Source organism: Pipistrellus hanaki, assembly GCF_964339955.1.
Source record: "Pipistrellus hanaki genome assembly, chromosome: 3".
Classification (NCBI taxonomy): Eukaryota; Metazoa; Chordata; class Mammalia; order Chiroptera; family Vespertilionidae; genus Pipistrellus; species Pipistrellus hanaki.
In genome coordinates this window covers 95,261,240-95,280,958 of record NC_140505.1, presented here as the reverse complement: position 1 = coordinate 95,280,958, position 19,719 = coordinate 95,261,240, and the positions used below count along the sequence as shown (strand labels likewise).

At 42.6% G+C, this 19,719-nt stretch overlaps 1 protein-coding gene across 7 annotated transcripts in view; it reads right to left on the bottom strand.

Moving 5' to 3' along the window:
• Window positions 1-676: 676 nt before the first annotated feature.
• Window positions 677-19,719, bottom strand: part of MICU2 (mitochondrial calcium uptake 2) — a 126,123-nt gene continuing 107,080 nt past the window's right edge. For 4 of the 7 annotated variants that reach the window (XM_084878600.1, XM_084878602.1, XM_084878603.1 and 1 more), the window contains 6 exons: window positions 16,788-16,850; window positions 15,725-15,822; window positions 11,445-11,616; window positions 4,882-4,990; window positions 3,859-4,016; window positions 677-1,221 (listed from right to left, as the gene is read on the bottom strand). In XM_084878600.1, the coding sequence (XP_084734726.1) occupies window positions 1,117-1,221; window positions 3,859-4,016; window positions 4,882-4,990; window positions 11,445-11,616; window positions 15,725-15,822; window positions 16,788-16,850 (705 nt within the window). In that variant the 3' untranslated portion in view covers window positions 677-1,116. The remainder of the gene's footprint in view (window positions 1,222-3,858; window positions 4,017-4,881; window positions 4,991-11,444; window positions 11,617-15,724; window positions 15,823-16,787; window positions 16,851-19,719) is intronic. The other 3 variants (XM_084878606.1, XM_084878605.1, XM_084878601.1) reach the window with 2 other exon arrangements.

The window sequence follows — 19,719 nt, the reverse complement described above, 5'->3', positions numbered from 1 at the left end:
TAAGAATATAAACTAATGAGGCTGGTAAGGGTCTAGAGTAGGGGTGTCGAACTCAATCAGAGAAGGGGCCAAAATCTAAAATCCAGCCTAAATCGCGGGCCGAATGGTTTACTGAACAGTCATAAACTGACAATGTCATAAACTGACAGCGGAGTGCAGTGATGACAGCGCGGTGCGGGCCACATTGCAAGGCCTGGCGGGCTGGATTTGGCCCGCGGGACTTGTGTTTGACACATGTGGTCTAGAGTATTCACATTTAAAACAAGGTGGTTTTCAAAGAACACATGTAAAATGAAACATATCTTAGTAATATTTGTATCTTTGTAAATACTTTATTTTGTTTCCAGCTCCAATATGGAAATTCACAGGTTATTTCAAAGTCAACTAATATACAGCTAATGAAGTAAAAATGTATAAGAAGTTTATGTGATATAAGATACACATAAAGAAAACCTGAAATGTTAACTTAATTTGTTCTACTAAGAACATCAGGGCTTGCAGAATTGATACTGGCCTTATATATCAATTACTTGTTTCTGTAAATTCTTGTTGACTCTTTCAGAGAGCGTATTGTGCTACTGTGTCTAAGAAATCAGTGAATAACTAGGTTTTCCATTTTATCAAAGTACAAAGCATTACTTCAATACTAGGCCTTTCTTACTGAGTCCTGTATCTATTTTCTTTTCTTTTCTTTTTCTTTTTCTTTTAATATTTTATTGATTTTTAACAGAGTGGAAGGGAGAGGGAGAGAGAGTTAGAAACATCAATGAGAGAGACACATCGATCAGATGCCACCTGCACACCCCCTACTGGGGATGTGCCTGCAACCAAGATACATACCCTCGACTGCAATTGAACCTGGAACCTTTCAATCTACATGCCGATGCTCTATCCACTGATATAAACCAGTGAGGACCTATATCTATTTTCTTAAAAGTACACTTTCTTTTTACAAAGTTTGTTAACAAAATCTTAAGAAATTACTGAATCAGAAGCAAAAACAAGGTGTCTTTATATTACAAAGAAAATCAATGAAGACTTAAAATAAACATCTAGTATTAAAAAAAACAAAACCAAATTTTGACATTCACAGCAAAATTCCCACATGATCTTTTCCTAAAAAAGACCCTTTCCAGCTTGTTTCCAAACTTCTTTTACTCCTTTAATGCTTTCTTTTTTCACACATTTCCAGTATTCTTGAACACTTAGTTGTTGTGGTACCTGTTAATCAAAAGTAAAAATTAAGGGATCATTCTCTTTAAGGTTAAACATTATTTCATGTATGTACTGTTACTACTTATCTCCCATACTCCTTCAAAATCAATTTGAGGTAGATTATGTTATAAAAGGTGATTGCACAATGGGTGAAAAAAAGGCGATATATGTACTACTATTTGTAATGCTTCAAACAATAAAAAGAAAAGAAAAAAAAAAGGTGATTGTAACAGAACTGTAGAATTAATACTGGCCTTATAAGATAAGGGTAAAAATAAAAGTGAATGTGTTGTAAGAATATCCATAGGAGCCCTAGCCAGTTACTCAATGGTTAAGAGTGTCGGCCTGAGGACTGAAGGGTTCGATTCTGGTCACGGGCAAATACTTTGGTTGCAGGCTCGATCCCTGGCCCTGGCTGGGGCATGTGCAGGAGGCAACCAATTGATCTGTCTCTTTCTCTTTCTCCCACTTTGTTTAAAATCAATGGGAAAAATATCCTCCAGTGAGGATTAACAATAAAAACAAAACAAAAAAACAAACAAAGAATGTTCACACGATAACCAAGGAATGGAGAGATTTCTCTCTCATAAGAAAGGAAAAACTTTGATTTTTAATATATTGGTTTTAAAATATAATTATTTAATGTTTTCCTTTTATAATATTTTCCCTCTCCTGGTGTATTTTATTTAGCTATGTGGAATAAAGTAAGCCTAAATTTTTTATTTAACCTTGGCTAAAATTAAAAAGCAACTATAGGTCACAGTATATTTGATGAGAAGCCTTAAGAAAAAATAATATAATTCATCTTAAGTGTTTTGTGAATTAAAAGTACTGTGTGGTTGGTAGTAGTTAGAGCATGAGCCTACGGACCAAAGAGTCATGTTTAATTCCTGGTAAAGAATATGTAGCTCAGTTGCAGGTTTCCCAGCCCCAGTAGGGGGCCTGTGAGGGAGGTGACCAATTGATGTGCCTCTCTTATGTTCATGTTTTTTTTCTTCTCTCTCTCTCTGTACACCCCTCTTCCACTCTCTCTTGAAATCAATGGAAAAATATATCCTCAGGTGAGGATTAAAAAAAAAGTACTATGTGGTTATTATTCCTCTTAACTAAACAAGAAAGTGAAAGTTGGACAACATTGGGATCCTGGTGAGCAAAAGAGCATAGTACTACTGGAAATACACCAAATGGAAGCAAAAATCTACTTTACATTATGCATATGTTTTTTTCCTATCAATGATTTACAGCTTTTCTCTTGAAAAAATTTTTAAAATTGATTTTAGAGAGGGAGAAAAAGATAAAAACATCAATGATGAGAGAGAATAATTTATTACTGTCTGCACAGGGATCGAGCCAGTAACCCGGGCATGTGCCCTGACAGGGAATCCAACTGTAACCTCCTGGTTCATAGGTCAATGCTCAACCACTGAGCTATGCTGGCTAGGCTTACAGCTCTTCTCTTCAATGTTTTTTTGAGAAATAGTAGAGCTCCTGGATATATTAAATTGTTAACTGCAAAGGTTGGTTTAATCTCCAGGAATATGATTATTAACTAATAGAGGCCCAAAGCACAAAATTCGTGCCTGGGTACGGTCCCTAGGCCTGGCCTACAATCAGGGCCATCATTCCCCAGCTGTCCGGCCAGGCCCGTCCCCTGCTGCTACCCACCCTTGGTTCCCCATTCACCATGAGGTGAGGTTGGCTGTTCCTGTCTGCTCAACAGCCCCGCCCCCACGCTGCGGGTGGCCTCAGGCCATACCAGAGCCTGATGGTTGGGGAAAGGGACCAAGAGGTGGTCAGTGCATCTCATAGTGACTGGACTAGAAGTCATTCTGCCATTAAGGTCAATTTGCACATTACCCTTTTCTTATATAGGATGAGATACTGGATGACTACAAACTTATAAGACAAGTTTGCTAACTGAAATGCTATTTGTTAATTTCACATAAGTAATATTTGTGTCAGGGAATGAATGTGATTTTCTAAGTTGTAAAAAGGTTTGTTTTGTGAACCCACCATATTTTCTCTCTTTCATCCTCTCTTCTGGCCTAGCTGCCTACTTGCCATATGGTCCTCTTTGGATCTGGGTTTGCATGCTGCCTTTCTGAGGGGTTTTAGCATATTCTTCTCTATATTAAATTTTGTATTTGATCTGTCCCAGTTATAGACCAATATGTGAATTTGAGTGAATAATGATATAATTAGCTAACATCTACTGCAAGTGTCTCAGCCCCTATACTAAGTATTTTACACTTAATTCTTATAGTAATTCTTTCTGGTAGATTCTATTAATTTCCTCATTGTACAAATGAGGAATCTGAAGCTCAGAAAAATTAAGTGGTTTTGTAAGATTTGACAGTTAACAGGTGATAGAGATGGGATTTGAATCTAGGTGTGTCTAACTGCAAAGGCTGAAGTAAGTTCTAGGCTATAATTTCTGAATAGTGGTTTCTGATTAGATTCAGATTTTTAAAAAAGGCAAAAAAAAAAAAAAAAAAAAAGTTAGATCCCATCTGGAGAAGTTATCTCTTGATAAAATTATAAAAACTCTACTTGAGATTATACATTTCCTTAAATTCTAGGTTTAACATCATCCAATTAATTTCATTTAAACTTGTAGTTATTTAAAAACTCAAAATCTGTTACCCATAAACCTCGGTGCATCCTGTTTTTTAGCACTCCAAGAAACTCTCCATGACTAAGACATTCATCACCATCCAAATCAAAGATCTTGAAGACAGTGTCCAAAATATTGTTTGAGAGCTCCTGTCCTGTAGCTACTTTCACAGCTCTCTTAAACTCTGCTAAAAAAACCAAAGAAACATAAAAGAACTCATCTACCATGTGAAACAGTGTAAATGAAATTAATCTAATTTTTCATATTAAAAATATTTTATTGATTTCAGAGAGGCAGGGAGAGGGATAGAGATAGAAACATCAACGATGAGGGAGAATCATCAATCAGTTGCTCCCTACTGGGGATTGAGCCCACAACCTGGGCTTGTGCCCTTGACCAGAATCAAACCCAGGACCCTTCAGTCCACAGGCGGATGCTCTATCCACTGAGCCAAACTGGCTAGGACTAATTTTTCATAATTTGAGAAGTAAAAATAATCTAAATAGTTGTTATATGGGAAGTAAATAAAAAACATAAATATCTCAGCTGGTGTGGCTCAGTGGCTGAGCAATGACCTATGAACCAGGAGGTTACAGTTAGATTCCCAGACAGGACACATGACGGGTTTTGGGCTCGACCTGTAGTAGGGTGCATGCAGGAGGCAGCCAATGACTCTTTCTCATCATTGATATTTCTCTCTTCTCCCCTCTTACTTCCTCTCTGAAAACAATAAAAATACGTTAAAAAACCCCCAAAAGCAAAAAATACACATCAAGAATGTATTCAAATAATAAATTTGGCTGAGAAGTGCCATGAAAGTAACTGTTAGATAAGCGGCTGTTTTAATTTAACCAACGTTTTCAAACCCAAGTAATTTAAATATTTCCCCTTTTCACAGAAAAAAATAAGTAACAAAAAATAGAGTATTAAATTCAGAATAACCACATGAATTAAGTAAAAGGCCAATCAATTTCTTTTATTGTAATTGACTCTTTGGTTGATATCTTATTGAAAAAAATGATAAAAATTGATGAATGATTCATATAACTTACCTAATCTGACAGGGCGATGGGCTAAATTAAACATCTGCATGGCAATAGAGAAGTCTTCCAAGTGGGTTGTAAAATGACAAAATGACTTGAACTCATCCAAACTAATGCTCTAATAAAACAAAAGGGAGTTTTTTTTTTTAAATTACAATTTTGTAATTGCATTATATAATCGAACAAAATGTGAGTCCTCTTTTCTAGTATAAAACTTAAGAATTTCTATCTTTCTAAGCAAGTCTATTAAAAAGTTTGAGATGTAGAATAACAAAATTATAGATTTTAAAGATGAGGAGGAACCTCAAGAGACTGGCAGGAAACTGGGTAAGATTGTGTGAATGGGCTGCTCAAGTTGTGCAGTGTAAGACTTGAGGAGGGGGGATTGTGGTGTTATGGACTGAGTCCGTCTCTTAAATATTCTTTGTTGAATAATCCCCAATGTGACTATATTTGGAGATTGGAAGTCATCATACTGTGGACCTAATTGGATATGCCTAATGTCCTGATGAGCAGTTTTCTCATTTTGCGTGTGGGGAGGAGGGAGACCTCACCAGACTCCAACCCTGCTGGCACCCTTGATCTCAGGACTTCCAGGCTCCAAACTTGTGAGAAAACAAGTCTGTGCTAATTAGACTGGGAGACAAAGCCATTGTGGCAGGGCTGAGGCAGACATGTTTAGGGGCGATCAGGACAGGAGGGGAGGGCAGTTGGTGGTGATCAGGCTGGTGTGGGGGTAGTTGAGGGTGAGCAGGCTGGCAAGGGGGGTCAGCTGGGGGTGAGAAGGTCAGTGGGGAGCAGGTGAGGGCAGTTGGGAAGAGCAGGCCAGCAGGCAGAGTGGTTAATGGCAATAAGGCAGGCAGGCAGGTGAGCAGTTAGGAGCCAGTGGCCCCAGATTGCGAGAGGGATTGCCAGTTTAGGCCTGATCCCACAGTTGGGGCAAGACAGTAGGACATCCCCTGAGGGGTTCCACATTGGAGAGGATTCCGGCCAGGCTGAGGGAACCCCAGGACACCCCCTCCCTCCCCTGCTGCACCACTTTTGTGCACTGGGCCACTAGTGTCTTTATAATTAGGTAATTTTTCTTTCACATCCATCAAAACTTTAAAGTTTTCACATATTTCTAGTTAATTAATGTTTTAGATTTCGAGAGTATGTTTATTAAAGCTGGGGTCAGTGAAACAAGAAAGAGGTTAGGATAGAAGCAACATAGAGAGCCTAGGCGGGGCTGCTTTAGCTCACTGAAGAGTCAGAGAAAAGGAACTTTGACGACAGGGTTAGGGGGTTAGCCTGGGAGGAGCTGCCACTGCCCACTGCTCCCCAGGTTGTAAGTCTCCTAGGGTCCCTTAGAGTTTAGAAGATGCATGCCTATGGGGGAAGAAAAGAGGGAAGGGAAAGGCATAGGTGTGCTCCCAGGCTGGACAGTGGGTGCTGGGGCCGCAGGTTTTAAGGGTTTTTAAAGCCTGGGGCTTTAGGGGATGTCTTGGAGGATCTCAATATAATTTTCATCAGCTTTTTGCTGATGCACCAAAAGTAGATTTACTTCCTAACTTCACCTGTCCTTGGGTGTGACTGGCAAATGGCCCTAATTGGATTTCTCTTTCCTATCTCTCTGAGCACAGTGATTTAAGCCATTTGCCCTCTGACTGGGGAGAACTGTAACCATTAGCTTTTTTTAAAAACAAATATTTTTAATATATACATTTAAATGTTTTTAATTTTTAATTTATTTTTATTTTATTATTCATTATTATTTAAATTTTTTTTAACTTTTTTTATTTCAGAGATGAAGAGGGAGAGAAAAAGACATCAATGATGAGAGAAAATCATTGATCAGCTGCCTCCTGCATGCCCCATACTGGGGATTGAGGCCAAAACCTGGGCATATGTCCTGATCAGTAATTAAACCTCCTGGTTCATGGGTCGATGTTCAGCCACTGAGCCACACTGGCCAGGCTAAATTTTTTATTTTTATTTTTTTTATTTTTATTTTTAATAATTTGAATTTTAGAGAAAGAGGAAGTGGGGTGGGGGTGGGGGCAGAGAAACTTTGATGTCAGAGTGGGTACCTCCTGCAAGCCTCCAACTGGGGATCAAGCGCACAGCCCAGACATGTGCCCTGACTGGGAATTGAACCAGTAACCTTTTGGTTCTTTGGTCGTTTGACTATCCAAATCAGTTTTCCTATTCCACTTTTCCTGGCTCACTAGCCTCTCATTCTTTCTTTAGAGACTTCCAACCCTGAAATCTTTTAGGAGTGATGAGGGAGGATGGTTTATCTTCAATAACTAGTTAATTTATATTGCAATTGCAATTATAAATGGGATCTTCATTATATATTATCTTTTCCCTCACTATAAAATTAGCTTTAAAATTATATTTAAATATCTGTCCTTTTCAAAATAATTTTCAGAACAATACAGTAAAAATAATACATAAAATAAAAATCTCGAGAGACGATCCAAGATGGCTGCTCGGGTATACACCTAGCCGCAGCAGCTCACAACAATTTCAAGGGAATACAACTAAAATGTAGAGTGGACATTGCCCAGAGCTACAGGTAGTCGACTGACTGAAAACTCTACAATAGGAAGGAGGGAGAAAACCAGAAGGAAAATCAGAGGAGCTGAAAAAAAGCCTAAGGTACGGAGACATGCGGCGCGCTCGCACGCACGCGCGCGCGGAGAGGTCACAGCCGGAGAGGAGGAGAGGGCTGGGTGCTGCCTGGCGTTCCCTAGCAGGAAGGAAATAGAACCCCCAGCCTGGGCTGAACCCCCGAACCGGCAGCGCTGAGCCCCAAGTTATGTGCCAGACCCTGGGGACCCAGGCTCCGGCAGGAGGAGACAATCCCGGGGGACGGCGAAATGCGGGGCCCCCGGAGTCGCGCGCACATGGCGCGCAGAGGACTGAATGTTGACTCTGATGCTGGATTACCCTAGCCGGAAGAAACAAAGCCTCCGGCGGCAGCTCTGAGCCTCAGTCCGGACCGCCCCGAACTCCAGGTCTGGGCCAGTCCCTGGGGACCCAGGCTCGGGCAGGGGGAGACGGAGCTGTGAGGTGGAGTCCTGGGAGCGCGGCGAAAGGCCGAGCCCCCGGAGTCGCGCACACTGTGCGCAGAGGACAGTCTGTTGACTCTGATCCTGGACTCCCCTAGTGGGAGGGAGAAAGAAAACTCCAGTCTGGAGGAACGCCACGAGGAGCAGGAGCCCCTGCCAGACACCGGCCAGCTGGGCGCCAGCAAGGAGCCAGGCGACGGGGCCCCCAGTGGGGGGGGTGCCCCTGAGCCTTCGACTGCTGAGCGCTGGCAACGGAGCCAAGGACGGGGGCTGCTTCCTGGGCGGCGCCGACCCCGGCAACAGGCTGGAGCAGCGTGGGAGCCCGCGGAGAACAAAGGGGTGCCACAGGCCAACCTGCTGAGCTCCCAGGACAAGGAGGAAGAAACCAAAGAAGTTCTCAAAGTGAAGAAATCAAATGAGAGCAAATGATAGTAAAATTACTTAAGAAAGAATACAAAGAAGATCTTGAAAAATCAAAAACTAAGTCAGAACTCAACGCACCAGCCAACATTGCAACATAAATGCGTTTTGTTTTTTTTTTAAAAAAGAAAAAAAAAAAAAGAGAAAAAAGGGACAGAATGTTGGAACAGCGGCGACCAGGCCTAGAGTGGCCAGGCACAAGGCAGTGGCAGCTGGGCCCGGAGCAGCAGTGGCCAGGCCCCAGAGCAGCAGCAGCCAGAACAAGAGCATCAACGGCCAGCACTGGAGCAGCCAGACCTGGGGCAGTGGCAGCCAGGCCTGAGGCAGAGGCGGCCAAGCCCAGGGTGGCCAGTCCAGGAACACCCAGACACGGAGTGGCCGGGCCCGGAGAAGCCCGGTCCAGAGCAGCCGGGTTGGGAGCAGCCAGGCCCAGAACAGCAGTAGCCAAGCACGGAGCATCCAGGCTGGGAGCGGCCAGGCCCGGAGCAGCAGCTGCCAGGCTGGGAGCAGCCAGGTCCGGAGCAGCCGGGTCTGGTGCGGCCAGGCCCGGAGCAGCGGCTGCCAGGCTGGGAGCGGCCAGGCCCGGAGCAGCCGGGTCTGGTGCGGCCAGGCCCGGAGCAGCGACTGCCAGGCTGGGAGCGGCCAGGCCCGGAGCAGCCGGGTCTGGTGCGGCCAGGCCCGGAGCAGTGGCTGCCAAGCTGGGAGTGGCCAGGCCCGGAGAAGCGGCTGCCAGGCTGGGAGCGGCCAAGCCCGGAGCAGCCGGGACTGGTGTGGCCAGGCCCGGAGCAGCGGCTGCCAGGCTGGGAGTGGCCAGGCCCGGAGCAGCCGGGTCTGGTGCGGCCAGGCCAGGAGCAGCGGCGGCCAGGCTGGGAGCGGCCAGGCCCGGAGCAGCAGCTGCCAGGCTGGGAGCGGCCAGGCCCGGAGCAGCCGGGTCTGGTGCGGCCAGGCCCGGAGCAGCGACTGCCAGGCTGGGAGCGGCCAGGCCCGGAGCAGCCGGGTCTGGTGTGGCCAGGCCCGGAGCAGCGGCTGCCAGGCTGGGAGCGGCCAGGCCCGGAGCAGCCGGGTCTGGTGCGGCCAGGCCAGGAGCAGTGGCTGCCAGGCTGGGAGCGGCCAGGCCCGAAGCAGCAGCTGCCAGGCTGGGAGCGGCCAGGCCCGGAGCAGCCGGGTCTGGTGCGGCCAGGCCAGGAGCAGTGGCTGCCAGGCTGGGAGCGGCCAGGCCCGGAGCAGCAGCTGCCAGGCTGGGAGCGGCCAGGCCCGGAGCAGCCGGGTCTGGTGCGGCCAGGCCAGGAGCAGTGGCTGCCAGGCTGGGAGCAGCCAGGCCCAGAGCAGCAGCTGACAGGCTGGGAGCGGCCAGGCCCAGAGCGGCCGGGACCGGAGCAACCGGTCCCAGAGCAGCCGGGTCGGGTGCGGCCAGGCCTGTAGCAGCAACAGCCAAGTCCAGAGCAACTAGGTCGGGAGCGGCAGTGACCAGACCCGGAGCAGCTGGTTGTGGAACGAACCAGAGCAACAGAGGCCAGGCCCGGAGCAGCCAGGCCCGAAACAGCTCGCTCCTCGCCTGTCCCTGTCCACGGCTGCCTCTCAGACATGGCTGGAAACTTTTGCGGGAACTTGAGGGTCTGCTGAATCAAGGGATGAAGGCTTAGATCTGGATGTGGTGAGTTAGTATAGCGCTGGGGTGTTGATCTGTGAGTGCCTTGGGTGGGGCCTGGATGAGGCTGGTTGACCTATTTGAAAATGTCTTTTGTGTGAAGTGTATCATTGGGCATGTGGAGGTATTATTGATATGAGAAAATGCTAAGTAACAGATTTACTATCTGAAAAGGGATTTACTATCGGGGAAAGGGAGGGAGGAAGAGACTGAACATAAACTGTGCACCTATGGATGAGGACAATGGGGGATGGGGAGGGGGCAGAGGGTGGGGTGGGAACCTGGTGGAGGGGGGAAGAAATGAGGAACCTTTGTAATAATATGAACAATAAAGATTGATTTAAAAACAAAAAAAACAAAAAAACAAAAACAAAAAAAAAAACAAAAAACAAAAAAAAAAAAAAATAAAAATCTCTTATTGAAACCGGTTTGGCTCAGAGGATCTGAGTGTTGGTATGTGGACTGAAAGGTCCCAGGTTTGATTCTGGTCAAGGACATGTACATTGGTTGTGGGAACATCCCCAGTAGGGGGTGTGCAGGAGGCAGCTGGTCGATGTTTCTTTCTCAGTGATGATTCTAACTCTCTATCCCAGTGTTTCCCAAACTTCTCTCATGATGAGAATCACCTGGTGGAGTTGTTAAAACACAGATTCCTGAATCCCAACTAAGAAGTGCTAAACTAGAATTTTTGGGAACATATAGGTAAAATTGTATACTTAACTAGTGCTCTAAGACAGATGTTATATACAGAGCACTAAGTTAGGTATGCAATTTTACCTATATGTTCTCAAAAATTCTAGTTTAGCACTTCTTAGTTGGGATTCAGGAATCTGTGTTTTAACAACTCCACCAGGTGATTCTCATCATGAGAGAAGTTTGGGAAACACTGCTCTATCCCTCTCCCTTCCTCTCTGTAAAAAATCAATAAAATATATTATAAAATTTTTTTTTGAAATCTCACTGATCATTAATCATTATTAATAGTTTGGCAATTGTTTCATGCACTTCACATACACACACATATGCTACTACATTTTCTGACTTGGAATTTTTACAAAGGACAGCTACTTCTGATATATAGGGTGGGGCAAAAGTAGGTTTACAGTTATTTGTATGGAAAATAATACAATAATTACTCTTTTATTTTGTTCATTTGCACTGGCCACAATTTTCAGAACAACAGAAAGTAACAGCAGTGATAGTAGACATTCCTAATTCCTGATTTTACTGAAAATGCCAAACTCATGGCTGCAACACTGATTCTTAGTCACCAGTTCCTTAATAAGAAAAAAGTATGTGGAGAACATTCTCAATTTGATTTTATGTTTAAATACTAGAGAGCAGCTCAGTCTTGGTTAATTTGGAAGTCACTTTAATTAATTATAATATATAAATGTCTAACTTATTATTTTACATTCATCTCAAGCATAACAAAAAGGCATACCAACCTCTCCTGCTGACAACTTCTCTCTCACATTTTTCCAATAAATGTCTTTATTTTCAGTGTTAGTGAAAAAAAGGAGCCACTCTGCAAAGTCTTCTTTCCTCATGAAACTCAAACCTTTAGAGAACTGCAGAAATTCCATTTCTTGGACCTCCGTCTGTAGATTCTCCATAAACCTAAATGTTAAAGTACAGAACTGACAGAAGTGGCCAGTGCTTTCAACTATAACATCATTAGCAGGACTGCAGCACCGTCATGAGTTGCATGAAGCATGAATGCCATGTCAAGGACTGTGGCAGTAGATCAGCTGGGTAAGTCCAATACCTGCTTCAATATGACTCCCCATACTTGGTTTGTTTGCACATTCTACATTCTGACAAACTTAAAGACTTAAAAAGTTAGAAAACAGTATTTTTCCAATATAGAAAAATTACCAATAATCAGAGAGACTTAAAATTCAGTTGGGATACTACTTTTATAATCATAATAATAACTAATGGTTCCTCATAGTTTTCAGATTCCAAATTTGATCAATGTAATCAATTAATAGCTTTGCATCAAAAGCTTAGATTTACTAAAAAATATTTAGAACCTTTGGACAAGAACATATGTTTATATGACTCAACATTCTTTTAAAAAATTTTTTATAAAAGTAGCCGAGCCAAAACCAGTTTGGCTCAGTGGAATGAGCGTCAGTCTGCGGACTGAAAGGTCCCGGGTTTGATTCCGGTCAAGGGCATGTACCTTGGTTGTGGGCACATCCCCAGAAGGGGTGTGCTAGAGGCAGCTGATCGATGATTCTCTCTCATCGATGTTTCTAACTCTGTATCTCTCTCTCTTCCTAGCTGCAAAAAAATCAATAAAATATATTAAAAGTAAATAAATAAATAAAAATAGCCGAAACCGGTTTGGCTCAGTGGATAGAGCGTCGGCCTGCGGACTGAAAGGTCCCGGGTTCCATTCCAGTCAAGGGCACGTACCTTGGTTGTGGGGACATCCCCTGTAGGAGGTGTGCAAGAGGCAGCTGATCGATGATTCTCTCTCATTGATGTTTCTAACGCTCTATCCCTCTCTCTTCCTCTCTGTAAAAAATCAATACAATTTATTAAAATTTTTTTTTAATAAAAATAAATGGCACTTTGATCAAACTGTCATCAATAGCTTTCTAAGAAATGTGTAAAATGAAAGAATGAGAATACATGGGGTGAAAGAGATACAATCCAGTACAGAGGAAAGAAAGCTGCCACGTATCCCCCAAATCTTAGAAGTATGAGGAGGAGTTTGATTTTAGGTGAGAGTCTAAATGTATTTGATACACATATTTATCAGTGCTATGTGTCTTTTTGGGTCAAAGCAGAATTTTATCCAAAACTTGAAGCATTTCAGGTTTGGACTGATAGATCAACAAAATTTACTGATATGCTTCATCTTTGTTTTGCTGAGTTTTATTATATTGTGTACTCTGATAACATTCAATTATTTTCCTATCAGGATTGTTAAAAGAATGCTTTACTTGCAAACAACTGTACAATGAATTAGAAAGAAGAAAATGTGGTATAAAAACATGAATAACTAGTTCCTTTCCTTTTTTCCTTCAGGCTCTATATGAGGCCGAAATATTATAAACTTAACTAGAGGCCTGGTGCATGAAAATTCATGCACTGGAGGGGGGTCCTTCAGCCTGGCCTGCCCCCTCTCACAGTCCAGGAGCCCTCAGGGCTGGGAGGTGACCTGGCAATCAGGGAAAGGTGACGCCCCCATCACACCTCTGCTGCTGCCACTGCCGGCAGCAAAAGCCTTGGCCGGCCCTGGTTATCTGAGCACCAGGCGGCCCTGGGCAGCTGGGCAGTCACCATCTGAGGCTTGCCTGTGCCTGAGTCTGCCCTGGGCAGCCAACATCTGATGCTTGCCTGCGCCTCAGGTATTGGTTGGACAGCCCCCATCCGAGGTTTTCCTGCGCTTTGGGCCGGCCCTAAGTGGCTGGGTAGCCACTATTCAAGGCTTGCCTGTGCCTCGGGCTGGCCCTGGGCAGCTGGGGGGCTGAGGGCAGGTCCAGCTGTCCCCCCGCACTCCCACTCGGCTGGGCTGAAAGGACTCTGGGACTCCAGCGGGGCTGGGCACAGCCATCTTGTGGCTATGTGCGCTGCCATCTTTGTGATGGCATGATGGTTAATTTGCACATCCCCTCTTTATTAGATAGGATTGCTGTTAAACTGTATATTGTTCTGGTTTAAGCTACTTGATTTTAATTAATTGTACTACTTTTGAAGAACATAATTAAAAAAAATGTTTTTATTCATTTGAGAGAGAGAGGAAGGGAGAGGGAGAAAGGAACATCAATGTGAGGGAGAAATACTTATTGGTTGTCTCCCGCATGCACCCCTACTGGGGACCAAACCCGCAACCTGGGCATGTGTCCTGACCAGGAATCAAACCAGTGACCTTTTGGTGCACAGGACAATGCTCAATCAACTGAGGCACCTGGGCCAGGACAAATGTAAAAATGCTTTGTAGTAATATTCTTTCTAAGTCTAAGATTATGTATTTTGTTATGACAAAAATCTGCAACATGATAATATACATAAATACATGAATTGAAGAATTTATAATATGTAAGGCCACTAGATGCACTCTAAAAACATTTAAATAATTTATAAATCAGTAGACTAATTGGAAACTCTGGGAAAATTCTGCTTTTCTTTACCTGAGTGCTTAGGCCCTGGTGTACGGGAGCTGGCTTGCAGCAGCTGAGAGAGTGTATTGTACATGTGTTGTCCATGCCAATTGTTAGGTCCAAGCCCCTCTGCTAGGGACTGGACCTCTGTGGACCCTTGGAATTGAAAGATAGGAGTAGCTGCGGGTATACAGGAGAAACTTTATTGCAGATCAAGCAGCCATTTACACACAGGACACTCATTGTAAATACAGTAGCCAGTCCTTGCTAACACAGTAGCAAACACATGAACCCTACAGAGCAGTTCTTGCTAACAAAGCCATCACACTTCATATCTGGCAGCTTGAGTAGTCTGGGCTTGCTGGAGTAGTCACACTATTAACTTTAAGTGTTACCAATCAAGGCTGTTCTCCTTAAGAACTGAGCATTAGACAGTCAGCAGGTCCCAATCAGTCCACTGCCCACCTGCTGTGATGGTGGTGGTGCGGCAGCAAGGGAGGGAGGAGAGGGGTAGGCGAGGAACTGCATGGTGGGGGGGTGCCTTCTGTGTCCAGCCTGGTGACTGTCACCTCCTCTCCCAACCCTGATAGGGCCTTTGAGCCCCAGGGTGGGATGAGGAACCGGGGGTGTGTGGCAGCGGACGTGGCCCCTTCCTCAGGAGGCCAAGGGCCAGCTCCCTCTTCAGAGCCAGCGGCCAACCTCCCATGTCCTGTCCCTCTCCCCGGTCAGCAGGCCACAATTGGCCTGGCCCTGATTGGCCCTGATCACCGGCCAGGCCTAGGGACCCCATCCATGCATGGTTTTCCTGCACCAGGCCTCTAGTATACATATAAAAGACGAAAGAGTTGACATGAGTTCAGCACATATTCTGAGTGCCTTCTGTATTTTATGTTCTGTGTACTTCAGAAACATTGTTTCATCTAATTATCAGATCCACCTCAGACTTCATGTAGGGAAAGAATACAAATGTGAATGAAAGGGGAAAGAATTAAAGATTAGGAAATAAAATATTTGCATGAATTAGAGGTTGCCTCTTTTCTGTTATCAGATTATTTAAAAATTATTAGAATTTATAGTTTCTTTTTTTAATCCTCACCTGAAGACATTTTTTTCCCATGGATTTTTAGAGAGAGTGAAAGGGAGGGAGAGATAGAGAAATGTGAGAGACACATTGACTGGTCGCCTCCTGCATGCACCCAGATGTGGGGATAGAGGGGATCAAACCTATAACTGAGGTATGTGCCCTTGACTGGAATCAAACCTGGGACCCTTCAGTCCATGGGCCGATGCTCCATCCACTGAGCCAAACTGGCTAGGGCTATAGTTTATTTTTACATTTACTCACAACTCCGTAAAGTAGGCAGGTCAAGACTAGTATCACCACATAAAGTTTTTAAAGATTAAAAGAAGGTACAGTTGACCCTTGAATAACCTGAGACCACTTACACTTGGATTTTTGAAAATATAAGTATATACATTTAAAAAAAAGTCATGTATAAGTGAACCCACACAGTTCAAAGTTGCATTTTTTAAGGATCAACCATACTCAATTGTTTCTTCGCTTCTTATCTATAAAATTTCCCTAAATGAATATAAATATTTGGATTTACCTGCGAAATTCTCTATAATGAAGTTTTCTTTCTCCTCTTTTCCCAAAGAAATGTATCTGAAGGGTTGTGTTAATTTCAGGTTCTTTCACTTTTGGTTCCTATAAAAATGTTACAGTAATTTAAAATATTATAACTAAAATAAATCCTGTAGCCTGGAACTTTCAGCACAATATCTACAAAAGACTCTTGTAGCAACAACATCAACAACAAAAGTGGACATGAGAAAAGCCATTTTGTCTGTTACTTTGTACAACAATAATCTATAATCATCTGCTCAGGCAGAAGAAAAATATGGCCTACAATATTCAAAATACTTAAGGTGGTGGACTTAAGCAGTAAACAAAATTTTAGAAATGCTCATACCTTTTGACCCAGCAATTGAGTTTCTGAGGAGTTGTCTCTAAGATATATTCACATATGTATAAAATGACATAATTACAGAATTATTAACTGTAGCATTATTTGTAATTTCAAAAGACTGGATATATTTAAACATCTTTCAAAAGAGGAATGATTACATAAATTGGAACACCAAAGTACTATGGAGCCATGAAAAAATAAGATACTCATCTATTTTTAAAAAATATTAAATCTTTATTGTTGAAAGTATTAAATATGCCCTGCTTTGCTTTCCCCCTAAATATTAAGCTATATTAAGGATAAATGGGAGAGTGGGAAACAGTGCATATAGTATGCATGCTACTGCTTATATAAACATGGAAAAAAGATATATAGATATATTTAATTATTTATATGCATAAAATATCTCTGGAAGAATATACGGCAAACTGACAGAACACATTGCTCAGGGAGAAGTGGTGATTGGGAGAAAAATTCTATCTCATATATATATACACACACACACACACACACACACACACACACACTTATGAACCTTATCAAATCTACACCATATGAATGTAGCACATCTATTTAAAATATTTAGAAAAAAATAAATTATTATAATTTCCCAAGTATTTTTGAATATTTATTTGAACAAACAGAATAGAGAAACTAATATAATGCCAATCTGTTCGGAAATGTTTACATTATCTGTACATACCTGGCATTCTGTTTCATTAGTTATTGTCTTCAAGTCATCCTGTTTACTTATGATCTTCTGAAGCTAAAAAGATGGCAAACATGAATTTAGATGTGTCTACTGGATTTTTCAAAACAACCTCAAAAACAGATGCCAAGTTTTTATTATAATATGTATATATATATATATATACAGGTATTTTTTAAATGGTAACTGAAATTCTTTTTATTTTATTAACTCCTAATGTTATGTTTTTTCTCAGATCATGTAAGAATCAGATATGAAAGAATTAACATTATTATTACAATTTGGATCATTTTTTTCTCTCAAAGGAAGCCAGCTTACTTAGTATATACATATTCTGATTACTCCAATTCTTAAAGAAAATTTTTTATTCATAACTTTCTGTATTATTGATAGTTTACGGCAACATTTTCAAGTACATAACTCTTAAAAAGCTACTTACAATATATATATGTTGTCCCTTTTCTCTTTATACATTTTAAAGCATTAAAATTATTTAAAGACCTACATTTTTACCAATTATAAATTGGTTATAGTACTCTGAGACTGAGTACATTAAAAAACCTACCTTTCAGAGTCATTTGTACCAATCCTCATGTGGAAAGCAAATAAAAAGAAAAGTTAAAAAAATTAAACGTAGACAAAATCTCAAACTATGAATTTAAATCAATTAAGAAATGAACCATCACCAATTTCTTTTGAGGTTATTTTTAAAAAAACTAAATCTTTATTGTTGCAAGTATTACATATGTCCCATTTTTCTCCCCATTGATCTCTTCTAGCCTGTCCTTGCCCCCGCCCCCCTATCCCAGGCCTTTATCACCCTATTGTCTGTGTCCATGCGTTTTGCATATATGCATACAAATTCTTTGGTTGATCTCTTCCCACTCACCCACCCTTTCCCGCCTTCCCTCTGAGATTCCACAAGCTGTTTTATGCTTCTGTGTCTCTGGATCTATTTTGTTCATTAGACTGTACATATGAGTGAGATCATACAATACTTGTCTTTCTATGACTGGCTTATTTTGCTTAGCATAATACTCTCCAGGTCCTCCCATGCAGTCTCAAAGGGTAAGAGATGTTCTTTTTACTGCAGTATTCCATGGGGTAAATGTACCTTTTTTTAAATTTTATTTTATTTATTTATTTATTTATTTAATAAATTTTTATTGTTCATATTATTACAAATGTTCCTCCCCCCCCCTTCTCACCCCACCCTCTGTCCTTTCCCCACCCCCCATTGTCCTCATCCATAGGTGCACAATTTATGTTCAGTCTCTTCCCACATCTCCCTCTCCCCTTTTCCCCAAGAATCATCAGTTCACTCCCCTTCCATACCTCTGATTCTATTATATTCAACAGTTAATATTGTTCATCAGATTTTTTTTTTAGTTTCCTTGGTTTTTAGATTCACTTGTTGATAGTTACATATTTGTTGTTCATAATTTTTATCTTTATTTACTTTCTCTTCTGAAAGAACCCCCTTCAGCAATTCATATAATTCTGGTTTGGTGGTGATGAACTCCTTTAGCTTTTTTTTATTAGTGAAGCTCTTTATCTGACCTTCGAATCTGAGTGATAGCTTTGCTGGATAGATTATCTTTGGCTGTAGGTTCTTACTATTCATCACCTTGAATATTTCTTGCCATTCCCGTCTGGCATGCATGGTTTCTGTTGAGAAATCAGCTGACAATCGTATAGGTGTTCCTTTATAGGTAACTACCTGCTTAGCTCTTGCTGCTTTTAATATTCTCTCTTTGTCTTTTGCTCTTGGAATCTTAATTATGATTTGTCTTGGTTTGGTCCTCTTTGGATTCCTTTTATTTGGAGTTCTGTGTGCTTCCTGGACTTCTAAGTCCAATTCTTTCACCAGGTGGGGGAAGTTTTCTGTCACTATTTCTTTCAGTATGTTTTCAATATCTTGCTCTCTTTCATCTTCTGGGACCCCCATAATTCTGATGTTGGATCGTTTGAAGTTGTCCCAGAGGTTTCTTACATCATCTTCAATTTTCTGGATTGTCTTGCCTTCTAGCTTCTTCAGAGGAGTGTCTTTTGGCTCTTTATGTTCCAAATCTTTGACTTGATTCTTGCGATCTTCTATTCTGTTTTTAGGACTCTGTAAAATATTTTTTATTTCAGACAATGTATTCTTTATTTCTTGTTGATTCCTTATCATTTCTTGTTGATCCCTTTTCATATCCTCATAGGTCTCATTTATTTTATCGGCCTTTTCTAGGAGACTCCTGAAAAATCTTATAAGTGTGGTTTTGAACTCTATATCCAGTCGCTTTTTGTCCTCCATTTCTTTCGTTTGTCATCTATTTGGTTTAGGCATTTTTGCAGGCAGCTTTCATGATGGGGCGGGGTTTCAGGGTGGAGCCTACAGCCTTGGCTTCCGTCAGCCCCGCCCTATGCGACTCCTGAGACTCAGGGTCCTTCAGTACTTGTTGCAAGTGCCTCTGAGAGAAAGGTGCCCTCGATTTTCGCCTGCTGCCAAACTGTCTATGCTCTCCCCCAATGAGTCCGGTATTGGGGTTCAGTTCAGTTGGAAGTGGAGTTGGAGGTGGCGTTCAGAGCAGTCTGGAGCCCCTGTCTCCTTCCCGTCAGGGCAATCCTGCGGCACAGCCGGCCGGCCCTTCTCTGCGCGCACTGTGCGCGCCTCCGGGACCTCCTCTCGCCATTCCCTGGAGTTCCGCCTTACAGCCCAGCTCCCTATGGGTGAGCCTGGGTCCCCAGGGTCTGGCCTAGAATTGGGGTTCAGAGCAGTTGGAGCTGGGCCCAGCACAATCGGAGCTTTTCTCTGCTTCCCGCTTGGGAACGCCAGCCAGGCACTCGGCCTCCCTCCTCTCCGGCTTCTGTCCTCTCCGCGCCGCGTGTCTCCGTACCTTGGGCTTTTACAGCTCCTCCGCGCTTCCTTCTGGTTTTCTCC